Source organism: Lepidochelys olivacea (genome assembly GCF_965140295.1).
Source record: "Lepidochelys olivacea isolate rLepOli2 genome assembly, chromosome: 2".
NCBI classification, from domain to species: Eukaryota; Metazoa; Chordata; order Testudines; family Cheloniidae; genus Lepidochelys; species Lepidochelys olivacea.
In genome coordinates, this window is record NC_140412.1 from 257,682,823 (window position 1) to 257,706,655 (window position 23,833).

The 23,833-nt window shown below is 40.1% G+C and overlaps 1 protein-coding gene across 1 annotated transcript in view; it reads right to left on the minus strand.

The window, feature by feature from the left end:
- The window catches only part of LOC311516797 (sodium channel protein type 5 subunit alpha-like), a gene marked incomplete at its 5' end in the record, with an annotated part of 87,161 nt that overhangs the window by 38,474 nt on the left and 24,854 nt on the right, over positions 1–23,833 (minus strand). Inside the window, 6 exons of the mRNA XM_084621133.1 lie at positions 9,836–9,959; positions 12,404–12,547; positions 14,478–14,924; positions 18,518–18,871; positions 20,512–20,703; positions 21,130–21,368. Coding sequence (XP_084477259.1) covers positions 9,836–9,959; positions 12,404–12,547; positions 14,478–14,924; positions 18,518–18,871; positions 20,512–20,703; positions 21,130–21,368 — 1,500 coding nt within the window. The remainder of the gene's footprint in view (positions 1–9,835; positions 9,960–12,403; positions 12,548–14,477; positions 14,925–18,517; positions 18,872–20,511; positions 20,704–21,129; positions 21,369–23,833) is intronic.

Here is a 23,833-nt window from a genome sequence, read left to right on the forward strand (position 1 = left end):
GTATGTAATCATGTAATTAAAGAATGTATTATAATGCATATACACAAAGGGGCCAAGTTAAGGTTGCACAGACAACTTTAGCTCTGCCATGTCCTAACTTTTGAGTGCTTCACTTTGAAACTTTAATAATGTTATTTTAACATCGTTTTTGTGTGTAATTATTATATAACATGCATATATAATGTCCTAGGTGTGCATGTCATGGATATGTGTGTATAGCCTTGAGGAAGTCCTTATTGTTTACAAACTTCAAATACTTTGAGATGATTACCACATACCTACTTCTAGTGCGTAGGAAGAGGGTAGTATACTTTTAAATAGTTTGAGAGTCCTGTAGTGGTATTCACTGTGTTTTATGTTTTGAGGAGCCACCAGGACTAAGCAGAGCAGGAATATGTGTAGCTAGATCTTACACATTTATAAGTATTTAATAAATGTGGTTATTTGGGACTGAACTGCCAGTGCAGTTTCTTCATATTATTTTTGTTGTGTAAACAGCAAAATACATAACACCACCTTATTTCAAAAAGAAAAGGAGTACTTGTGGCACCTTAGAGACTAACCAATTTATTTGAGCATAAGCTTTCGTGAGCTACAGCTCACTTCATCGGATGCATACTGTGGAAACTGCAGAAGACATTATATACACAGAGACCATGAAACAATACCTCCTCCCACCCCACTCTCCTACTGGTAATAGCTTATTAAAGTGATCATTCTCCTTACAATGTGTATGATAATCAAGTTGGGCCATTTTCAGCACAAATCCAGGTTTTTTCACCCTCCGCCCCCCCCGCCCCAAACTCACTCTCCTGCTGGTAATAGCCCATCCAAAGCAACCACTCTCTTTACAATGTGTATGATAATCAAGGTGGGCCATTTCCAGCACAAATCCAGGTTTTCTCACCCCCCCCCCCTTTTTTTTTAATCATCTTCCTTTCCAAATGCAAACAGATGGACATCGTACCAAAAGGACTGAAGGTAAAAAATCCATCACAATCTACATACCACACAGACGATGCTGACAGCTTGTGCCACACGCTCTCTAAGAAACTGCGGAATCACCTGATCAACATCCTCTACAGCAAACAGGGAAAGATTAAGAATGAGCTCTCAGAACTGGATACTCTCATAAAAAACCAACCTTCCACACAAACTTCCTCGTGGCTGGAATTTACTAAAACTAGACAAGCCATTTACAATCCACACTTTGCTTCTCTACAAAAGAAAAAGGACACTAAACTTTTTAAACTACTACATGCTACAAGGGGCCACAGCAATGGTTCCCTCAACCCACCCAGCAATATTGTTAACCTATCCAGCTATACTCTCAGCCCAGCAGAAGAAGCTGTCCTATCTCGGGGCCTCTCCTTCTGCCCCTCCACCCCCACGAACATGATACAGTTCTGTGGTGACCTAGAATCCTATTTTCGACGTTTCCGACTCAAGGAATATTTCCAAAATACCTCTGAACAACATACTAATCCACAGAGGCCTCCCTACCAACATTACAAAAAGAAGGATTCTAGGTGGACTCCTCCTGAAGGTTGAAACAGCAGACTGGACTTCTACATAGAATGCTTCCGCCGACATGCACGGGCTGAAATTGTGGAAAAGCAGCATCACTTGCCCCATAACCTCAGCCGTGCAGAACACAATGCCATCCACAGCCTCAGAAACAACTCTGACATCATAATAAAAAAGGCTGACAAAGGAGGTGCTGTTGTCATCATGAATAGGTCGGAATATGAAAAAGAGGCTGCTCGGCAGCTCACCAACACCACTTTCTACAAGCCATTACCCTATAATCACACTGAGAGTTACCAAAAGCAACTACAGCATTTGCTCAAGAAACTTCCTGAAAAAGCACAAGATCAAATCCGCACAGATGCACCCCTGGAACCCCGACCTGGGATATTCTATCTACTACCTAAGATCCATAAACCTGGAAATCCTGGGCGCCCCATCATCTCAGGCATTGACACCCTGACAGCAGGATTGTCTGGCTATGTAGACTCCCTCCTCAGGCCCTACGCTACCAGCACTCCCAGCTACCTTCGAGACACCACTGACTTCCTGAGGAAACTACAATCCATCGGTGATCTTCCTGATAACACCATCCTGGCCACTATGGATGTAGAAGCCCTTTACACCAACATTCCACACAAAGATGGACTACAAGCCGTCAAGAACACTATCCCCGATAATGTCACGGCTAACCTGGTGGCTGAACTTTGTGACTTTGTCCTTATCCATAACTATTTTACATTTGGGGACAATGTATACCTTCAGATCCGCGGCACTGCTATGGGTACCCGCATGGCCCCACAGTATGCCAACATTTTTATGGCTGATTTAGAACAACGCTTCCTCAGCTCTCGTCCCCTAAAGCCCCTACTCTATTTGCGCTATATTGATGACATCTTCATCATCTGGACCCATGGAAAAGAAGCCCTTGAGGAATTCCACCATGATTTCAACAATTTCCATCCCACCATCAACCTCAGCCTGGTCCAGTCCACACAAGAGATCCACTTCCTGGACACTACAGTGCTAATAAACAATGGTCACATAAACACCACCCTATACCGGAAACCTACTGACCGCTATTCCTACCTACATGCCTCCAGCTTTCACCCTGACCACACCACACGATCCATCGTCTATAGCCAAGCTCTGCGATACAACTGCATTTGCTCCAACCCCTCAGACAGAGACAAACACCTACAAGATCTCTATCAAGCATTCTTACAACTACAATACCCACCTGCGGAAGTGAAGAAACCGATTGATAGAGCCAGAAGAGTTCCCAGAAGTCACCTACTACAGGACAGGCCTAACAAAGAAAATAACAGAACGCCACTAGCCGTCACATTCAGCCCCCAACTAAAACCCCTCCAACGCATTATAAAGGATCTACAACCTATCCTGAAGGATGACCCAACACTCTCACAAATCTTGGGAGACAGGCCAGTCCTTGCCTGCAGACAGCCCCCCAACCTGAAGCAAATACTCACCAACAACCACATACCACACAACCACTAACCCAGGAACCTATCCTTGCAACAAAGCCCGTTGCCAATTGTGCCCACATATCTATTCAGGGGACACCATCACAGGGCCTAATCACATCAGCCACACTATCAGAGGCTCGTTCACCTGCACATCCACCAATGTGATATATGCCATCATGTGTCAGCAATGCCCTTCTGCCATGTACATTGGTCAAACTGGACAGTCTCTACGTAAAAGAATAAATGGACACAAATCAGATGACAAGAATTATAACATTCATAAACCAGTCGGAGAACACTTCAGTCTCTCTGGTCACGCAATTATAGACATGAAGGTCGCTATCTTAAAACAAAAAAACTTCAAATCCAGACTCCAGCAAGAAACTGCTGAATTGGAATTCATTTGCAAATTGGATACTATTAATTTAGGCTTAAATAGAGACTGGGAGTGGCTAAGTCATTATGCAAGGTAGCCTATTTCCCCTTGTTTTTTCCTACCCCCCCCCCCAGTCAGGCATGCTGGTTAAACTTGGATTTATGCTGGAAATGGCCCACCTTGATTATCATACACATTGTAAGGAGAGTGGTCACTTTGGATAAGCTATTACCAGCAGGAGAGTGAGTTTGTGTGTGTGGTTTTTGGGGAAAAAAAAAAGGGTGGGGGGGTGGGGGGGTGAGAAAACCTGGATTTGTGCTGGAAATGGCCCACCTTGATTATCATACACATTGTAAAGAGAGTGGTCGCTTTGGATGGGCTATTACCAGCAGGAGAGTGAGTTTGTGTGTGTGTTGGGGGGGGGGGGGGCGGAGGGTGAGAAAACCTGGATTTGTGCTGGAAATGGCCCAACTTGATTATCATACACATTGTAAGGAGAGTGATCACTTTAGATAAGCTATTACCAGTAGGAGAGTGGGGTGGGAGGAGGTATTGTTTCATGGTCTCTGTGTATATAATGTCTTCTGCAGTTTCCACAGTATGCATCCGATGAAGTGAGCTGTAGCTCATGAAAGCTTATGCTCAAATAAATTGGTTAGTCTCTAAGGTGCTACAAGTACTCCTTTTCTTTTTGCGAATACAGACTAACACAACTGTTACTCTGACACCCCATTTCAGTGTGTTAATAAACAACTCTTTAAAATCTTGTCCCATAAACTCATCCCTACAGACCTTTAACCATCTTTGTTTTTCTCCTTTGAATTCTGTCCAGTTTGTCAACAAGAAATGAAAGCAGTGTTCTAAGAACAGTTTCACCATAAAGAGAGGGGCCATTACTTTCCCTGATCTATAACCAGTTACAGCTCATATATAGGTCCAAAAGTGCATTACACATTGTGCTTGATACAGGGTCTTAGCCAAAGCCCACTGAAAACAATTGGAGACTTTCCACTGGCTTCAGTGGGTTTGGATCACACTCACATTGCATTACAAGTTAAATGTTATTTTTTGTCCAATACCTTGCTTTATTCTCTTTTGAAATGACAGGTTTCAGAGTAACAGCCGTGTTAGTCTGTATTCGCAAAAAGAAAAGGAGTACTTGTGGCACCTTAGAGACTAACCAATTTATTTGAGCACACGAAAGCTCATGCTCAAATAAATTGGTTAGTCTCTAAGGTGCCACAAGTACTCCTTTTCTTTTTGAAATGACTGCTTCCAAAGTTATCTTTATTTTGGATTATTTTTACCCAAGTATCTCAGCTTGTATTTTCTAAGATGAATTTCATTGTATTACTTGCCCCTGTGTTTTAAATCTCCTTTTTATTATTTCTTTGTCAGCATTGGTATTTGCAACACTTCCCAGTTTAGTGACATATACAAACATATACATGTTTAGTTAACATGGTGTTTTTCTTCATTTCAAAATCATTAGTGAAGGTATTAAATAGCACCAGACCCAAAGCTGATCTCTTCAATATCCCCTGTTTATGAATTGTTCACAAGCAGCTTCCAGTTTTTGTAAACGTATTTGCTATTCAAAACTACTAGCTGAATCACTTACAGCAATAATTCTTGGTCTACAGATTGTTTGTGAGCAGGCTATTGTGAGCATTCACTATTCAAAATTCAAACTGTATTGGCTTCACAAGGTGAATAGGTCCCTAGTTAAATGAATGCAAGTATTTCAAACATTCGCAATATCTGGTATAATTACTCATATTTATGAGTTCAACGTTTTATTTCTGCCAACATTTTCTAATATTCACTTAAATGTCATTGTTTCAACAAACATTCCTGCCATTAAACTGATCTTCTAGGATATTTGCTAGAAAATGAAACAATAGAATGCATAAAATAGATAAATAAAACAGTTCTTAGTTTGACTCTAGCCCTCTTCCTGACAACCTTTGTATGCTGCTTTGGCCCCAATCCTGCAAACACCTTCATACATTCTTAACTGTAAGCAGGTAAGTAGGCTTCAAGGGAGCTACTCCCCTACATCAAATTAAACTCATTCATAAGTTCTTATGATCTTAGATGGTAAACTTTGCAATGCAAGATCTCAAGATCTACATCTGCCTTGTGTGTACAAAGTATCTAGCATACTGTTGGCATGTCCAGAATACAAATCAATAATGAATAATCATAATATTCATTGGATTTTTTGTGCGGAATTTATTTAGCTATTAAGAAAAGGAGTACTTGTGGCACCTTAGAGACTAACCAATTTATTTGAGCATGAGTTTTCGTGAGCTACAACTCACTTAATCGGATGCATCCGATGAAGTGAGCTGTAGCTCACGAAAGCTCATGCTCAAATAAATTGGTTAGTCTCTAAGGTGCCACAAGTACTCCTTTTCTTTTTGCGAATACAGACTAACACGGCTGTTACTCTGAAACTTAGCTATTAAGTTGATCAGTGAACTTTATGATCCTTCAACAAGTTTTTAATCCATGTGATCTCATATACCATGGCATTGAAATTAACATTCCAAGTAGGATTTCATGTCTACTAGATCAATCTCTTAGGAATTCCTTGTAATAACATTATTGATGATGGATTGCTGTGGATTTATGTATACACACTCTCATTACAGTGTGTATGGTAACACCCATTGTTTCATGTTCTTTATGTACATAAATCTCCCCACTGTATTTTCCACTGAATGTATCTGATGAAGTGAGCTGTAGCTCACGAAAGCTTATGCTCAAATAAATTTGTTAGTCTCTAAGGTGCCACAAGTACTCCTTTTCTTTTTGCGAATACAGACTAACACAGCCGCTACTCTGAAACCTGTAATTCCATTGGAATTTAGCAATGATATTTATAGAATGAACTAATTCAACAGAAGCTGTATCCCTGGTATCTAATCAATTTCAGCTTGAAAACAGAAAATTATTACAAACCAGATCCTTAGGTACAGCTAAGTTACTCTCAGCACAGGACCTTAGATAAACAAGAAAAGGTGGCTGTCCTGGTGGTAGCCAGGGGCCAGTTCTACCTTGATGTAAATTAGACTGGTTTCTAATTTGTTCTAATCTGCAGGCTGCTTTAATCTATGCCAGCAGCAATAGCCTCGAAGGCACTATTCCGCCAAGGCACTATTCTGCTGTCTGGAGATTACTGGAGTGCAAAGCACTCCTCCTACTCCTTATACCTGTCCCAGGTGATGGGGGCAGGATGAGATGGTGCAGAGCTGGCTATGTCACTGCTGCAGGAGACAGGGTTCCTCTAATCTGGGGAAATCCCCAGCTTCTCTGTTAGAGATTGACATAAAGGAACCTGACCAGGGCCAAAGATCTGGCCATACATTTGCAATTCATAGCCAAACAGGGCGTATCAATTCCCATTTAAAGCAGCTTTGGGGAGTAGGAACATTTCCAAATATATCAGACTAGCACATCAAACTATTGACTTTGTCTAAATATTGTATTTTCTTTCTTGTTTTCAGTTATTCCAGTGTAAAACTGTCCCTTCAACAGTTTCTTCAGCCCTCATTTTTTATGCATCTTTCACATACAACCTCATCTCCCTTGCACATTCTACAGCAAGTGTCTCCATTACAGCTATTTCAACTGTATTACAATTAATATAGTAATTTACAGCCTAAAACACATGCATGGCACCACAGTGGTTATCTGCTTCACTTGTATCTACTCCAGGGCTAGTTTATGGAGCCTTTGTTAAAAGCCACAGTAATTTAGTACTAGCAGATACAATGAACCTGCCTCATTCTGAATTTTTGCTCAAAATTCAGAAATGGAAGAGTCGGGGAATCGGAAGTAATTGGGAAGGAAATATAGGTGGGCTGCAGGGGGAGAGGCTAGGTGAAATGATAGAAAGGACCCTGAACAGTGAAGGTAAGGAAAAGTGTGGAGAAGTAGATGGCAGGAGAGATTATGGTAAGGAGGGCCTGTGGGAATCTAGAATGTTGTTATAATGAAAGAAAGTAGCAGGAATGGGGAGCAGGACAGAATCAGGAGAGAGATAGCTGGGGCAGTGAGGAACAGTGGGGAAGAGGCAGTCAGGCAGGGTTAGTAAGTGAAGGAAGAAGCTGGATGGCAGATGCAGATCTGCCACAGATAACTGAGGTCACAAGGTGGATGGGTACAAGAGATAAAGGGAAAACTTAGAAGAAGCGTGGCCAGTTGAACACTAGACTCAAACTGCAACAGCTAATGGCTAGTGGAAGGGCAGAAGGGAGGAGACTTTATGTCTTGTGAGCCAGCTGGTAGGAGGAAAGAGCATGTCAGCTGACGGGAGTAGCATTGTGGGAAAGGAATCTGAATACTGTCCAGCTTTCTAAAATCAGTTAGTTCTCCAGGAACACTGGTCTTTTATAATCATAAGGAATCATAACCAAAGTGGAAATTAATCTAATTGTGAACTGACCCTGATGACATGTTTTACCTGTTACTTCTACTACAGACAGTTCAGGAAGACTACTGTTTGCTCTGAGAAATAACTGATATAAAGTAGGGGTTGGATGAAATGTTAATAAATTTAAATTTTTCTCTAGTGAAAACCATAGTATTCTTAATTTTGGCTAGAAGGAGACAGCTGTGAAAATTAAAATAAGCACTGAGTACAAATATTGGTATGAAGTAAACTTGTAAAGCTGTGCAGCAATTTAAATTGGGCTTCTGGACTTACCATCCTACAGAAATTCAGCTGAATACTAACAAGTTCTCTCTGCCTGTTTCATGTGTGTTTGACTATTATAGAGATCTATGGATCAAAAGTTCTATGCAACTACTCAGTAATTATATTGTTGTTAAATACTGTGCAAGTAGACAGAGTGCCTTGGTGTTGAGTGCCTGAGTGTCTCAACATTAAGTAGGAGAAGAGGCTACTTTGGATGGTTTACTTGTGGCACCTTAGAAACTAACCAATTTATTTGAGCATAAGCTTTTGTGAGCTACAGCTCACTTCATCGGATGCATACTGTGGAAAATACAGAAGATGTTCTTATACATACAAACCATGAAAAAATGGGTGTTTACCATTACAAAAGGTTTTCTCTCTCCCCCACCCCACTCTCCTGCTGGTAATAGCTTATCTAAAGTGATCACTCACCTTACAATGTGTATGATAATTAAGGTGGGTCATTTCCAGCACAAATCCAGGGTTTAACAAGAACGTCTGAGGAACCGGGGAGGAGGGGAGTAGGAAAAAACAGGGGGAAATAGGTTACCTTGCATAATGACTTAGCCACTCCCAGTCTCTATTCAAGCCTAAGTTAATTGTATCCAATTTGCAAATGAATTCCAATTCAACAGTCTCTCACTGGAGTCTGGTTTTGAAGTTTTCTGTTGTAATATCGCAACTTTCATGTCTGTAATCGTGTGACCAGAGAGATTGAAGTGTTCTCCGACTGGTTTATGAATGTTATAATTCTTGACATCTAATTTGTGTCCATTTATTCTTTTACGTAGAGACTGTCCAGTTTGACCAATGTACATGGCAGAGGGGCATTGCTGGCACATGATGGCATATATCACATTGGTAGATGCGCAGGTGAACGAGCCTCTGATAGTGTGGCTGATGTGATTAGGCCCTGTGATGGTGTCCCCTGAATAGATATGTGGGCATAGTTGGCAACAGGCTTTGTTGCAAGGATAGGCTCCTGGGTTAGTGGTTCTGTTGTGTAGTATGTGGTTGCTGGTGAGTACTCACTTTAGGTTGGGGGGCTGTCTGCAGGCAAGGACTGGCCTGTCTCCCAAGATTTGTGAGAGTGTTGGGTCATCCTTCAGGATAGGTTGTAGATCCTTAATAATGCGTTGGAGGGGTTTTAGTTGGGGGCTGAAGGTGATGGCTAGTGGCGTTCTGTTATTTTCTTTGTTAGGCCTGTCCTGTAGTAGTTGACTTCTGGGAACTCTTCTGGCTCTATCAATCGGTTTCTTCACTTCCGCAGGTGGGTATTGTAGTTGTAAGAATGCTTGATAGAGATCTTGTAGGTGTTTGTCTCTGTCTGAGGGGTTGGAGCAAATGCGGTTGTATCCTCAGACGTTCTTGTTAAACCCTGGATTTGTGCTGGAAATGGCCCACCTTGATTATCATACACATTGTAAGGAGAGTGATCACTTTAGATAAGCTATTACCAACAGGAGAGTGGGGTGGGGGGAGAGAAAACCTTTTGTAGTGGTAAACACCCATTTTTTCACGTTTTGTATTATAAGAACATCTTCTGTATTTTCCACAGTATGCATCTGATGAAGTGAGCTGTAGCTCACGAAAGCTTATGCTCAAATAAATTGGTTAGTCTCTAAGGTGCCACAAGTACTCCTTTTCTTTTTGCGAATACAGACTAACACAGCTGTTACTCTGAAACCTTTGGATTGTTTGTCTCACTTCCTAGTCATAGTGAAATTAGCAGATCCTTACCTTCTGGGAAACAGTTATCAGGTTCTTTTAAGTCTTCAGCCAGCTCAGGGATCTGTTTCAGAAGCTCCTCAGGATTTGTCAGATCCACTGTGCTGCCTTCAGAACAGCTGATGTAATCCAGGTGCTACACAAGAGAAGACAATGTATCATTTTTTTGTTTAGAGTGGTCACTGTGCTTTAAAATAAACTGAATGCTCTTCTTATTACATTCTGTTGCACACCAGAAGCAACTACAACATTACACTGTCATCATCAGGAGGGTGCCTTCTGCTCGTTGGGAAGGAAACTGCAGCCCTCTGCTCATTGGTAAGGGTGCTCTGTACACTGCAGCCCAGGTTGGCTGGGGTTGGTTAATTTCTTGCTAGCCTGGACTTGAGCGGACTGGTTAGTGAAAGGGAGAACCCAGAACCAGGGGGAAGAGGGCATTCCTCTCACCTGAGCTTGGCACTGCAGGGAGCCAAGAAAGTAGATTTAAAACCAAAAATCCGCTAGCCGTACCCCTTCCCCCCGTTTCTAGGGTTTCATTTCTGAAAACAGCTGGGCAGGTAACCTCAGGCCAAGCCAGGGGAAGGAGTAAAGGGGAAACAAAGTCAAGCTAGCTCCATCTTTGATCCTGTAGTAAGGGCTTCATCCCTGGAGGCACGGTGCCTCCCCTCCCCACCCCATTGGGGCACATGGCCCTGTCTTATCCCACCCCACCTTCCATCCGTGCGGCTCTCCTCACTGGCTAACTTGCCTCCCCTGCCCAGCCCGCTTCATTCGCCATCTTTCCCTGCATCATAGGATGTGCTACCTACTATGGAACAGCGAGAAAGAACACATTTGAGTAAAAACAAGCCCTGGCTAATGTGCTGCTCTCTCTAAAGTACACCAGGCTTTAGCAAAGTATTTAATTAGCCTCCACAAATTTCTTTTCCTCACCTGCAGATTATAGTGATATCAGCCCAAGAAGCCCTGGAATGTGATTCCTTCTGTGGACATGTTCAATTGAGACGTAATGACATTGACTTGGTATACAACAGAATGTAGTAAGAAGAGCATAGAATGGATTTTATTAACACTATTGAGCTGCTTGTGAATGATTTTGTGACTATACATATTGGTGACTTCTTTCTCTGAATGTCACTGTAATTGGCAGTGAAAGTCACTCAATTTGTCACTGGTCACTTTGACACTTATTTTCTCACTAGGGAAACCAAAAAGTCTCTAAATCTAGTGACAAAATAGCTAAATTGTCAACATTCTGGTGGAATGGACTTTCTCCCCTGAAATATCTCCACATCAATTTAAAGCCAAAGCTAAATTTAAAGGCACCAGATTAATCACTGTAATAAAACTTGCATATGGGAATGATTCCAACTTTTCTTGAATTAAGTGTATATAGTTCTCAAACACAGACAGGCTTTAAAACATTTAACTAGTTAGAGCTGAAAACAATTAAAACCAGAGCACCCCACCTGGGGAAAAAGAGAGTGAGAGAGAGACAGACAGAGAAATGAAAATATAGTTTATTCAGAGTCCTGTTTGGTAGAGCTTTACAAATTTCTGTTCAGAATGAAAGTACGGTAAAATGCCCTCAACAATTTACATGAATTAGAACATGTAATCACATAAAACATAATGTATTCTCCACTGGCTTAGACTTCCTTGTATTCCAGCATATTTCACACTTCACACCATTAGAGATGTGTGAATAATTCATAACAAATTATTTATTCAGTGAATTCTGCCACTTTTTCTGTTTCCAAATTGCTGATGAACAATTTGTGATTTTCTTGAATATGTTCCTTATTAAAATTATTCTCCAAAGACTTGTGTAAATAATCATGGGATTTTATTTTTTACTTTTTGTGAGCAATTCATTTAAAATATTTTGTATTTGAAATCTGAGCTGTTTTGATTGGACATATAGACAACGTTGTATGTGTCCACTCCCTGACTAGAGGAGTATAACCCTTATATATTCAGCTTGGAAAATTGTTTTTAAGATTACATATACAAAATTCATTTAATGTGTTTTGAAATTATACAGAAAAAAGACTGGACACACCAGAATGGTCCCTGAAACCATTTTCTGGGACAAAACATTTTTGCTAATTCAGACGTCAAGTAGACAATGTTAATTTTTTGGTAATCTTTCTGAATCAAAGGCAACTCAGAACCCAGTTTCTCTTCCTAATAAAGTTTTTAATTAATATTTATAAATACAGCATTTTGCCATTTCCATTCATAGAAATCCAACTATTCCACCCTGAACCAATGACACAGAATACTTCAAGCTAAATATAACTGAGCCAAGTAAATTTATCAGTCATGTCATGATGCAAGTATTAATCCAAAATGGAACTATGATGAACACCTGCATGGCTAAGATATCTGAGGCCTTCCCAATACTTGAAGAAAGAGAGTTCTCGTGCTTTAAACACAAAATAGAATAATAAAGATAAATTTTATTGTACAACATTATTTTTGAGTCATTATCTTTATTAGATTCCAAAAAACAGAAACAGAACATACAGAGATTGGCCAATGTTGGTGATTTCAGGTTAGGTAAGAACATGGTGTTACCTCTTTTTGTCCTTGTGATGGTTCATCCTTCCTTTGTTTACATATGTTAAACTCACTTAAGTCTTCAGAGAAAACCTCAGATCCTTTACTCCAAGTTTCTGGGCTTCTACATTGCTCTCCCCTCTGTCTCAGGTGGTTTTCCTGCTGAAGATAATCTTAGATGGGTATATTTTATTTTCTCTTTTCTTTTTTGTGCCAGAAGGATGGCACACTTAATTTCAAAGTAGAACACTCTAAATGGAACACAAAGCACCTTGAACTACTCACTTATAGTCTTGATCTTTACAGAGAGATACAAAGTGGGAAAAGTTTGCCTTGGTTACCTAAAATAAATTAAGGCCTGATCCAAAGCCCACTGAAATCAATGAGAATCTTTTAATCAGAACGAAGTGAAAAACTCAGGACCTGAAGGGGAGATTTTAGATTCATAGTTAGTCATGACTCCCGTGACGTTCCCATGGGTACCCAGGTTTCTGAGGCACTTCGCTACCACATGCCCTTAGGAAGAGAAAGCCTTGTCAGACCCTGCTGTGGGTCAGCTCACCAACTCCACCGCCCACGGACAACACAAGCACTGCCCTCTACACCTATGCAGGCCCCACACTCTCTCTCTGGCTTAGCAATAGGCATCCTCTAACCCCCAAACCCTCCTAGTATCTCCCTGAGTGTCCAGGCCCTGTTCCACTGTACAATTGCTGTATTCACAGATTTGCAGCTCCCAAAGGCGCATTACACCCAAGATTCACCAGTTATACCTCAGATCAGAACTCCGTTCAATACTCAGCACTTAGATACATTCATAGTGAAAACAAGTAAAAGTTAATTCAACAAACTATAGAGCTTCAAGTGATAGCAAGCTGAAGTATTAGAAACAAATGGTTACATATAAAAGAAAATCATTACATGCGTTCTAGAGCCTGGACTTACTGAACTAGTTACTTTCATAAACTTATCGAGCAATGCCTACCCAAAGTTCTTCCAGAGTTTTACTACCAGACATGGCTGTAATCTGTTCAGGAGACAAGTCTTGCTGTCAGATTGCCTCCGAGGGGAAAGATGCAGGGTATACCTCTGCACCTCCAAGTATATCCCACCATCCATTGTTTTTTACTCATGAACAGGATTCCCTGCTACTGTTTATTTTTCCCTGTAAATTTCCTCTTTTGAAGATTTTGCAATCTCTTCATTAGCATTTGACTCAGTATACAAGGGATACTGACCAGACAGAGGGATAAATGCCATTACTTGCTGCTTGAAAGAAACATTCCTGAGGTATGTCACCGCTGGGTTACCTGCCTTGAGAACCTAATTTTCAGTATAAACACATAACTTCTTAAATATTACCAGCGCACATATTTTCCAGTGATTATGATGTCCAGAAACCTCACATGCCACCATTTAGTGAATCATTATGCATATAACTGACCCAAGGGATCCCTGTAAAACTCTATGAACCACCCATGCCCTCTGCCAGTTGGCATCCAGACGTCCCTATGGATCACAACTCTAGTTAAAGGGGAACTGCAAAAATTCAGACAAACTTAAAAATGTGTTTCTATGCACTATAATATAATAAATATAACTTTGAAAGAGCCATTCCATTCTTAATCCATCCTTCTTTTTGCTGAGATGACAGAAGAGAAAGAGAGGTCTCGTTGTTAAGAGTTCACAGCTTGAGCCCTTGACACTATTTCCTCTCTGCCTGGTTACTGGTGCCAAACATATATTTCAAGGTCAGAATGGACCAATGTGATTAGCTAGTATAAATTCGTCCATAACTCAGGCCGTAGAATTTCACCCAGTAATTCCTGCATCAAGCCCAACAACTTGTGATCTGTATTTCACAAAGACATCCAATCTTGATTTAAAGATTCCATGTGATGGAGAATTTACCTAATCCTTGGTAATGGTTCTTCTAATGGTTGATCACCCTAACTTTAAAAAATCTAAACCTTATTTCCAGATGGAACTTTTTAAACTTAAACTTCCTGCAGCTGGATCATGCTTTGCCTTTGTCTGCTAAATTAAAAATCCCATTAGTATCAAACATATTCTCCCTGTACATGCTTCTTACCTGTTTACTGTACTCAGTTTTTGAGAATGTGGTTGGCTTATCATCATCTTCTTCATAATCCTCACTATCAGAATCTGCCTCAGCAATAGGGACACAGACAAACATGTTGGGGTTGGTGATAAAATCTTCAAGAATGCTAACTGAGCATTTGTCCCCAGTTTTCTCAGTTCCATTGTTACTGTGATTTTCTTTACAATTTTGCCCTTCTTTTCCAGCTTCCACACATGTGTTCTTGGCAGCCAATTTATTTTTCTTTTTGGCAGCTTTCTTTGGATGCTGGCACTGGCCACAACAGTAATCCCATGTTGCGTGTTTCACCAGGTGAAGTCCCCTGTGGATCCGAGCAAATGCAATTTTAAGATTGTTCATCTCTCCATCATCTTCGGGTGCTTGGAGGTTGTCAGCACTGAAGGAGTTCAGCAGTAATGCAATGAACAGGTTGAGAACCTGAAAATAATTGGAATAAAAAGAAAATCATGGCAATATAATTTTGAAACGTAAATAACGGCTTGAAGATTAGCTGGTTTCTAAACAATTTGTTCTTAATGCACCAACCTTAACAAGACAAAATGAAATGATTATTTAGCAAGTTATTTTTCATGCAGCATATTTGGCTCTCACAAAGGTATATGTTTCCATGACCCTCAAAAAAAATAAAAAAATAGTAGATTTTGTGTAGCATAAAATGACGATCTTATTGCCAATACAGGGATATGTATAAAGATCACACAATTTAACTGAAACACAAAAAAGATTAATAAAAAAAATTGGTGTATCACAGTACTCCATCAATCCCACAAGGAGGAGACAATTACATAAAATTACAGATACACTGATTATGGGGGTGCTGTTCCTTTAACAGGACAATATTGTTAAAACAGTGTTGGAGAGATTTGTGCAATAGAACTATCAGCCTGGATTTTAGAGTAAGGGCACAGTCTGGGCCTTGTACAGGATAATGAAGGTCTGATACTAGTCTCACAACAGTTTTACCTGGGTGTAATTACACCAGACCTGAGTGGAACTGCTTCTGATTTGCATGGATATGAGATCAGAATCAGGCTCAGTGTGTCTATCAACTTTGTAGCATTGTAATGAAGAATATTCTAGGACTGGCTTCCCTTAGGAAGAGTCAATTTGATTGCAGGTGGAACTATAAAGTGTATATCCAGTTAGATGTTGAATATATTGCTTCAAATACAGTGGTGGAGATGATTGAATCAGCAGTTATAGAATCATGGTGTTTTTCCTCCAGGCTTTTCCAAAGGAGGGGGTCAGAAATTTGGGAAGAAAACCTATTTTTATATTCATTTTAAGATAAAAGAGGGATGAAATCGGTACTTACCTTAAAGTAACTGTGGTTCTTTGAGATGAGCTGTCTATTTACATTCCACAGATGGTGTGCACATGCCCTTTGCATTCAAGTCTAGATTCTTTTGGCCTGCAGTGTCCATTGGGGGTCACAACTGTGCTCTGAGTGTTCTCATGCCTCCAAATGAGAGCATAAAGTGTGGAGCGACCCCAACTGCCCCTCAATTCCTTCGCCAATACAGAATCCTAATGCTATAAGGCTGTTGTAGCAGGGAAGGTGGGAGAGGAAAAATGGAAACACTATTCTGATCTTAAAAAGAAAAGGAGTACTTGTGGCACCTTAGAGACTAACCAATTTTTTTGAGCATGAGCTTTCGTGAGCTACAGCTCACTTCATCGGATGCATACCGTGGAAACTGCAGAAGACATTATATACACACAGAGACCATGAAACAATACCTCCTCCCACCCCACTGTCCTGCTGGTAATAGCTTATCTAAAGTGATCATCAAGTTGGGCCATTCCTTATTTCTTATTTCTGCAGGAAATGGCCCAACTTGATTATCATGCACATTGTGTAAAGAGTTGTCACTTTGGATGGGCTATCACCAGCAGGAGAGTGAATTTGTGTGGGGGGGTGGAGGGTGAGAAAACCTGGATTTGTGCTGGAAATGGCCCAACCTGATGATCACTTTAGATAAGCTATTACCAGCAGGACAGTGGGCTGGGAGGAGGTATTGTTTCATATTCTCTGTGTGTATATAAAGTCTGCTGCAGTTTCCACGGTATGCATCCGATGAAGTGAGCTGTAGCTCACGAAAGCTCATGCTCAAATAAATTGGTTAGTCTCTAAGGTGCCACAAGTACTCCTTTAGTGTGAATCAGTGATTCAGCTAGAAATAGAATCCAAATTTCCTGTCTCTTTGCCTTCACTCACCACTAAATCACAATCACAAGATGGGTTGGGTAGGGTGGCGGCATTGGGATAGGGATTTGGAGTAGCAGGGTATGCTGGGGGACAGGCCTGGGACACAAGGGAAGGGTTCTGTGTTTTGTGCAGTGAGAAGGGAACACTCATCAGGGAATGCTGCAAGGCTAGTTTGGTTTAGTATCACTGGACTGGTCTACATGAACAGTTAGTTCACAACAAGCTGGGGTGTAAATCTACCCCACATTAGCTTGCTGCTCTTTAAATGTCCATGTGGACCATGTAACTGCATACTAAAAGGTCCATAGTGAGCTTTGATCTAACCTGCTTTGAAACAGACTAAATGTTCTTGTAGACAAGTCCACTGACTCTACTTCTGTGACTTTCCTCAAACTCTCCCCTGAAAAGTGCCAGTTCTGGGTGAAACTTTGATTCAGGAAACCCAGCAGCAGAGGAAGAGCAACAGGATTCAGGTAAAAACCCCCTCTCAAAGAGGTTGGCAGGTTCAGGCCAGCTACTGGCAGCTCGTCTCCTAGGGTGGTAGTCTCATTGGCCAACTACCTCACTGTATGCGGACTGTTCAGCTCTTTTGTCACAAGATCAAGGCGGTAGGAGTCCATGATCATTTACGATGCTTCGTATTGGACAAGATAGTTATCCCCAGATGGCTACCCTGTCTCCTGCCACACAAAGGTTTTGACTGCTTTAAATTTTTTCGTTTTATTGCACTAAGCTTCTTACTATAAGAGATCACTGCCAGCTCCAACCTACAAATTTAAAATAACACATATAAGGAGAATCTTTGGTCCTGAGACTCTTATCATTTGCACCGTGTAACTCTGTTAACTCCAATTCAGATATTCCGGATTTATACTGGTGTAAGCAAGAGAAGAATTGGATCTTGTACCCCATGAGTCTTTCACTGTATATATTTAATTTTGCATTGTGTTTTGAAATATGAGACTGGGAGGGGGGTGTGCTATGTAAACATCACAAGCTGATGTTTTTGATTAACTCTGAATGTCCTGGGTTTGCAATGTTTGTTTTAGGGATAATTACAACATCCCTGTAATGTTTGGTACCCTTAAGCTACTCTTAAGTGCTTTTAACCTTAACTCCAACTGAACTTAATTTTTATTCACATCTTAATATTTATTTGTTTGGCTTTTTTTAAATTCCACTAATATGCCGAAAGCAAGTTGGCAATGAAAATGTCATCTCAGAGTTAATGGGCCAGCATTTTCTTTTAGATACGCTACTTATACAGTAGTGTAATTACACTGATTTCCATGTAGTTACTCCTGATTTAGCCTAGTGTAAAAGAGAGGAGAAGTAGAGCCAATGTCTGGCATCTAAAGAGACCTGAACTACGAGCCTGCATTGAGTTATGTACTGACAGAATTCTGATTTCAGTGTGGCTACATATGGGTTCAGGGGCTGATTGCAAAGAACGCGGTGCAGACACAAGTTTTGATAATCATACACTTAGTGATAATTTACACCAAACTCCTGATAAGAAAATAAATTATTGCCAGTATTTTTTTTCCTGTTAGAAAATTATTCCTCCCTGGAATGAACACTATCATGTGAAAGAGTTCATTGCTACACTACTGAAAGTGTCTTACTTTAAATATTAATAGGAGTTCTAAAGGTGAAAGACAAATGGGATTTTCTAGAGCACAACATAGTGTGGCCTCTTTATCAACATCTTTGAGGGACTTACCATTGAGTGATAAAAAGACAAGTCAGTATATTGTATACTATATATGCAATAAGAATAGAAAAATAGCTGGAAACTCACCACTAGGTTTCCTATCACCATGACGAGCAAGAAGACTAGAAGGCATAGTGTTTGCTCAGCTACCACCATACAACCCCACATGGTCTCAATCCATTCTCCACACAGAATTCGGAATATAATAAGGAATGAGTGGAAAAAATCCATAAAATGCCAACGTGGCTTGCAATCCTCACTTATTTTATGGCAATTTTCACCATAGTTTTTCCCAAAAAGTTGCATTCCTACCACGGCGAAAATAAAGACTATGATTGCCAGAACCAGGGTGAGGTTACCCAGGGCACCCACTGAGTTACCAATGATTTTAATGAGGGTATTTAAAGTTGGCCAGGACTTTGCCAGCTTGAAGACCCTCAGCTGTGTAAAAAATAAAACATAGCATTAGATAACAGAAGATTAGATATTCCTCACATTGCATCATTTAAAAATGGTTAAAAACATTATACATACATTTTAAACTATTCAAACACTCTGAAATGTAGGTTTCAGAGTAACAGCCGTGTTAGTCTGTATTCGCAAAAAGAAAAGGAGTACTTGTGGCACCTTAGAAACTAACCAATTTATTTGAGCATGAGCTTTCGTGAGCTACAGCTCACTTCATCGGATGCATACCGTGGAAACTGCAGCAGACTTTATATACACACAGAGAATATGAAACAATACCTCCTCACTGTCCTGCTGGTAATAGCTTATCTAAAGTGATCATCAGGTTGGGCCATTTCCAGCACAAATAGAAAACCTGGATTTGTGCTGGAAATGGCCCAACCTGATGTTCACTTTAGATAAGCTATTACCAGCAGGACAGTGGGGTGGGAGGAGGTATTGTTTCATGATCTCTGTGTGTATATAAAGTCTGCTGCAGTTTCCACGGTATGCATCCGATGAAGTGAGCTGTAGCTCACGAAAGCTCATGCTCAAATAAATTGGTTAGTCTCTAAGGTGCCACAAGTACTCCTTTTCTTTTTTCTGAAATGTAGGATATTTTAAAGTCTATATATGATCAATGCAATATAGACATACTGATTTGCACATGTGTTATATCACTATCCCCTGTTCTTTATCTGTTTGTGTCTTTTTGCTCACAGGCCCTGCAGGGTAATGACTGTTTCTTATCTATCTTTATAGACAGTCCAGTCCAATGAGGCCCCAATCCTGGTTGTTGTCTTTGCACACTTCCATAAACATAAATTACCAACTTGCAATTTGAATTTCTCAGGAAATAATCTTGGGGGACAGCACATTGGCAGATTTCATTCTTCCAATATTTCCATGTCTCCTAGAAACAAAACTTTAATAACCTTCCTGATTAACCTAATTTGTACTTGATTTGCATTTACAATAATCAAACTTTTATATGCAGATGGTCTAAATTTTAGACCCACAACTCCAAGTTATTAGGAGTTATGGGTGTTCAGCACCTCTAGAAATCAGGCCACATATCTATCTTGAGTTTTTTATGCCATCCATCACCATACTATACAGGGCACGTAACCTGCTTAATTTTGAACATGTGAATAGTCCTATTGATGCCAAAGTTTCTAGCTAAAAAAAAGACTGATATATATTATATGGATAGATAAACCAGCCACCTCTCTAAAACTCAGGCTAGTAGATGTGCCTAGCGATTATATAATGTAAATGATGCCTATTTTATTACAATTTTTCTCCATCTCCAGCTCTGCTTCTTCTTTCTCAGTTTCTCTGCTTTTGCTTTTCATCTGTTCATTCTCTGCTCCAGCTTTCACTGTATATTAATGTTGGGGGTGTTTTCTATCTCATTCACTCCATATGTTTTTAACCATCTCCAAGTTGAAATACTAATGCTGTATTAGTTTCAGTCAAATCCAAATGGGTTTGAAATCTGGCAAAATGTCTTTCCCATTTCTAGTACTGAGGGTTTACAAATTAATTTTCCTTGCACTGAATGGGGGGCACTGACATCCTCTATTATATTCATGCAAAAGGTTTTATGAGATTGAATCAGTATGAGACATTACCAGTCTGAAAGAACGTAAAACTGATAGGGTTCCTCCTCCTTTACTGCCTTTAGTTCTGGGTAAACCCAATTCAATTAAGCTGAGGGTGACAATTAAGCTGTCAAAAATATTCCAGCGCTGCTGAAAATAGTAATAAGGATCTAGAGCAATGATCTTCAAGATCATTTCTGCAGTAAAAATGCCAGTAAAGACCTGTGACAAAGAAACAGTAAGTCATGTCAGCCAAAAGGGTACTCTTTAGACTACCTTCCTTCAAATATAATAGCATAGCTATAGATAGGTCAATGAAATCTGAACAGCAGATCCTACTTTTATCATGTATTCATATAATGCATTGTCAATAAAAACTCTAAGCTTTTCTGCTGCATTCTAATTGATGTTTAGAATGTCTGAAAACCAAAAGTAACATCTGGGAACCCCATATCCCTGAAGTAGAAAGAAAGAAAGAAAGAAAGAAAGAAAGAAAGAAAGAAAGAAAGAAAGAAAGAAAGAAAGAAAGAAAGGAAGGAAGAAAGGAAGGAAGAAAGAGAAAACTTTCTTTCTTATCAGCATTCTTTGTATTCTGGGTAGAAATATCCATAAATTCATTCTTGATATAGAATGTGACAATTCACTTACCATGTTGCCTACGCGAAGCATGAATTTAAATGTGTTTGTCATGTTATAGTGCTCTAATGCCATGAAGATAGTATTCATCACAATGCAAACAGTGATAGCAAGGTCAGTAAATGGATCCATTACTAAAATTGTCACTTTGTTCTTGATTCTCAACCATACCGGACAACAGTCCCATACAAGATACTTTAGGGCAAAATCTTTCAAGCATGGAGGGTATTTCTGTTGTGATTCTTCAAGTTCTTAATGACAAACAAAAAACAAAGCAATAACCAGGTAATCAGTGGTGAGCCAAGTGGCAAAAGAAGAACTGCAACTAATGAAAGCACAGGAAAACCCCCCCAAATTCCATCACTTCACAAGTGATCAGGGAACTCTTCTGGATACTTTCTGAAATCATATCACTCATTTTCTACAGAGGCACTCCGTCACTCTGCAATCATTTTAAATACACTTCCTAGACCGGAGAATTAGTATTTTAACTCGTTCTCTTCAGATAAGGTTTCATTCAAAACCCACTGAACTTCAGCAGGCATTGGATCAGGCCTTTATTCGTGAGACATACATTTCTACTGTCAACACCCTTAAAAATATGACTGGGGTAAAACCTTGCTCCAGATGCACCAAGGAATATAAAACTTAAAACTACTTTTGTGCTTTCTCCCCACTTACATGTTATAAATCTTGTGTGCCACATTACCAGTGACCATGCTGGATGCAATAAATAGCTCTGAGACTGATTAATGCTGAAGTGAAATGCCTGTACTACACTTAAATTTTGATTAGATCCACTTCGCCTGATATCACACCTGAATCTTGGGAAAGTTTTAGATTCACATAAAGCCAAATCTCAGTAGAGGCAAAACTCAGTACATACACATAGGTAACATTTTTTAGGCTCAAAATTGTCAGTGGATCTGGACAATGCTGGTGGAAACTGTACGGAAGGTTAACAGCTATTTTCAAGGATCTGAGAGTGATGAAAAAAGTGGTGTGATTCTTCCATCTGGTGTATAGAATTTATTTGACTAAAACCATGTAATTTACATTATTTTGGGGAAGACTGGGCAGTGAGTGTATTACCTCTGCAGCAACTGATCATTCTGGATACTTGTAAACTATTTACAGTAGTAGCTGACAGTCTGTGCTGTTGCATAGGTGTAATTCGTAAAATCGTGTATGTAAAAAAAGACGAAAATGGCTGAGAACTTAAAAACTAGACAGTGACAGACTGCAAATCCAAGTGATGATTGAGCCTGGTGATATTCCAAACAAAAAAAGCTCTCAACCATGCTTGTAGCTGTTTCCATTTTTCCACACTGTGTTCCACACTGACTCCACAGACATTCTAGGCTTCAGAATCACGTTTGGGGTTGTTGTGTGGGCTGGGTGGGTGGTTCTGTTCATCTCTGTGTCTGTTGTACTGTGCTGGGAGAGTTTTGTGGATTTGTGTGGGTGCTAGTTAGGCACACAGGTTTGGTAGCTGGGCCAAGTAATCCGCCATCTATGAAGTCTCCCTGATAGCACCAATGAAATTGTTGAATGTAAACTAGCTGTAAAGTAAGGGTGATTTTCTGAATTACCTCTGATATCACAATGGTCTAGGACTCTTGGCATGGCATAGATACATGCCTTACTGTCGCCAAACACAGCATGGGTATAATTCATAAAGTCAAAATGACTGAAAACTTTAAAAGTTTACAGCAAGAGACTGCAAAACCCAGTGATGATTCAACCTGGTGATATTCTGAACAAAAAAGGGTGCTCAGCCATGCTCACACTGACTGTATAGATATTCTAGGCTTCAGAGTAACAACAGAATGACATTCTTGGGATTTTATTATAGAGATTACACACACCAACAAAACAAACAAAAACAATAACCAACAAAACCCTATATTTAAAAAGCATTATTAAAGTTTGCAACGTGAAGCAAAAGTTAGGAAATGCCAGAATTAAAGTTATCTGTGAAACTTTAATTTGGCAACTTTAAACATATGCATAGTTTTTAATTCTATGATTACACGCTTTTTTCCCATAGCACCCGTGCCTCATTCAGTGCACAGGATGGATGGTTCTCACCTAATTAGCAGCTATTCAATATTTTGTTTTCTCCTCATTGATCAAAGTGTGGCCCCATGCCTTGTTTACTGCACACATTCAAACCCTGCTAGGAAGACAAAATTATTAAATTCCTTGTGGGCTTGTCTATGGCTCTCATCATTATAGTATCTGAGTGTTTCACAAACAATTGATTTTTGCAAGATGAGGAGGTATTATATCCACATTTTACAGGTGGGACAAAGACCAGAAAGCACATATGCTGTTGTAGACATAGAAGCTTGGCTCCTGGATGGAAGTTCCACCATTTGGAACTTTGGGGGGTTGAATTTGAAGGATGTTCATTTGGTTACTGGGGGTCAGAAGGAGCGGGATCACAGTGGGGTCATAGAGCTAGACTGTGGTCAGGCAAGGAAGCACACAGCCAGACTCCTATAAGAATAGGTTTCCCCTAGTGGAGTAAGAAGCAGGATGGTTCTGAAAGCTATTGTTATGTTTGTTATGTTTAGTCTGGTGAAATAAAAGTTTAGCGGTTTTTCAAATCCAAAAGTTGGAGGTGTAGTCAACTGGGGGATTCTGAAGAGACCTGCAGGTCCCCTGAAATAGAGGGATCACCTGATATTTACAGGCAAATGTCTGAGAGGAA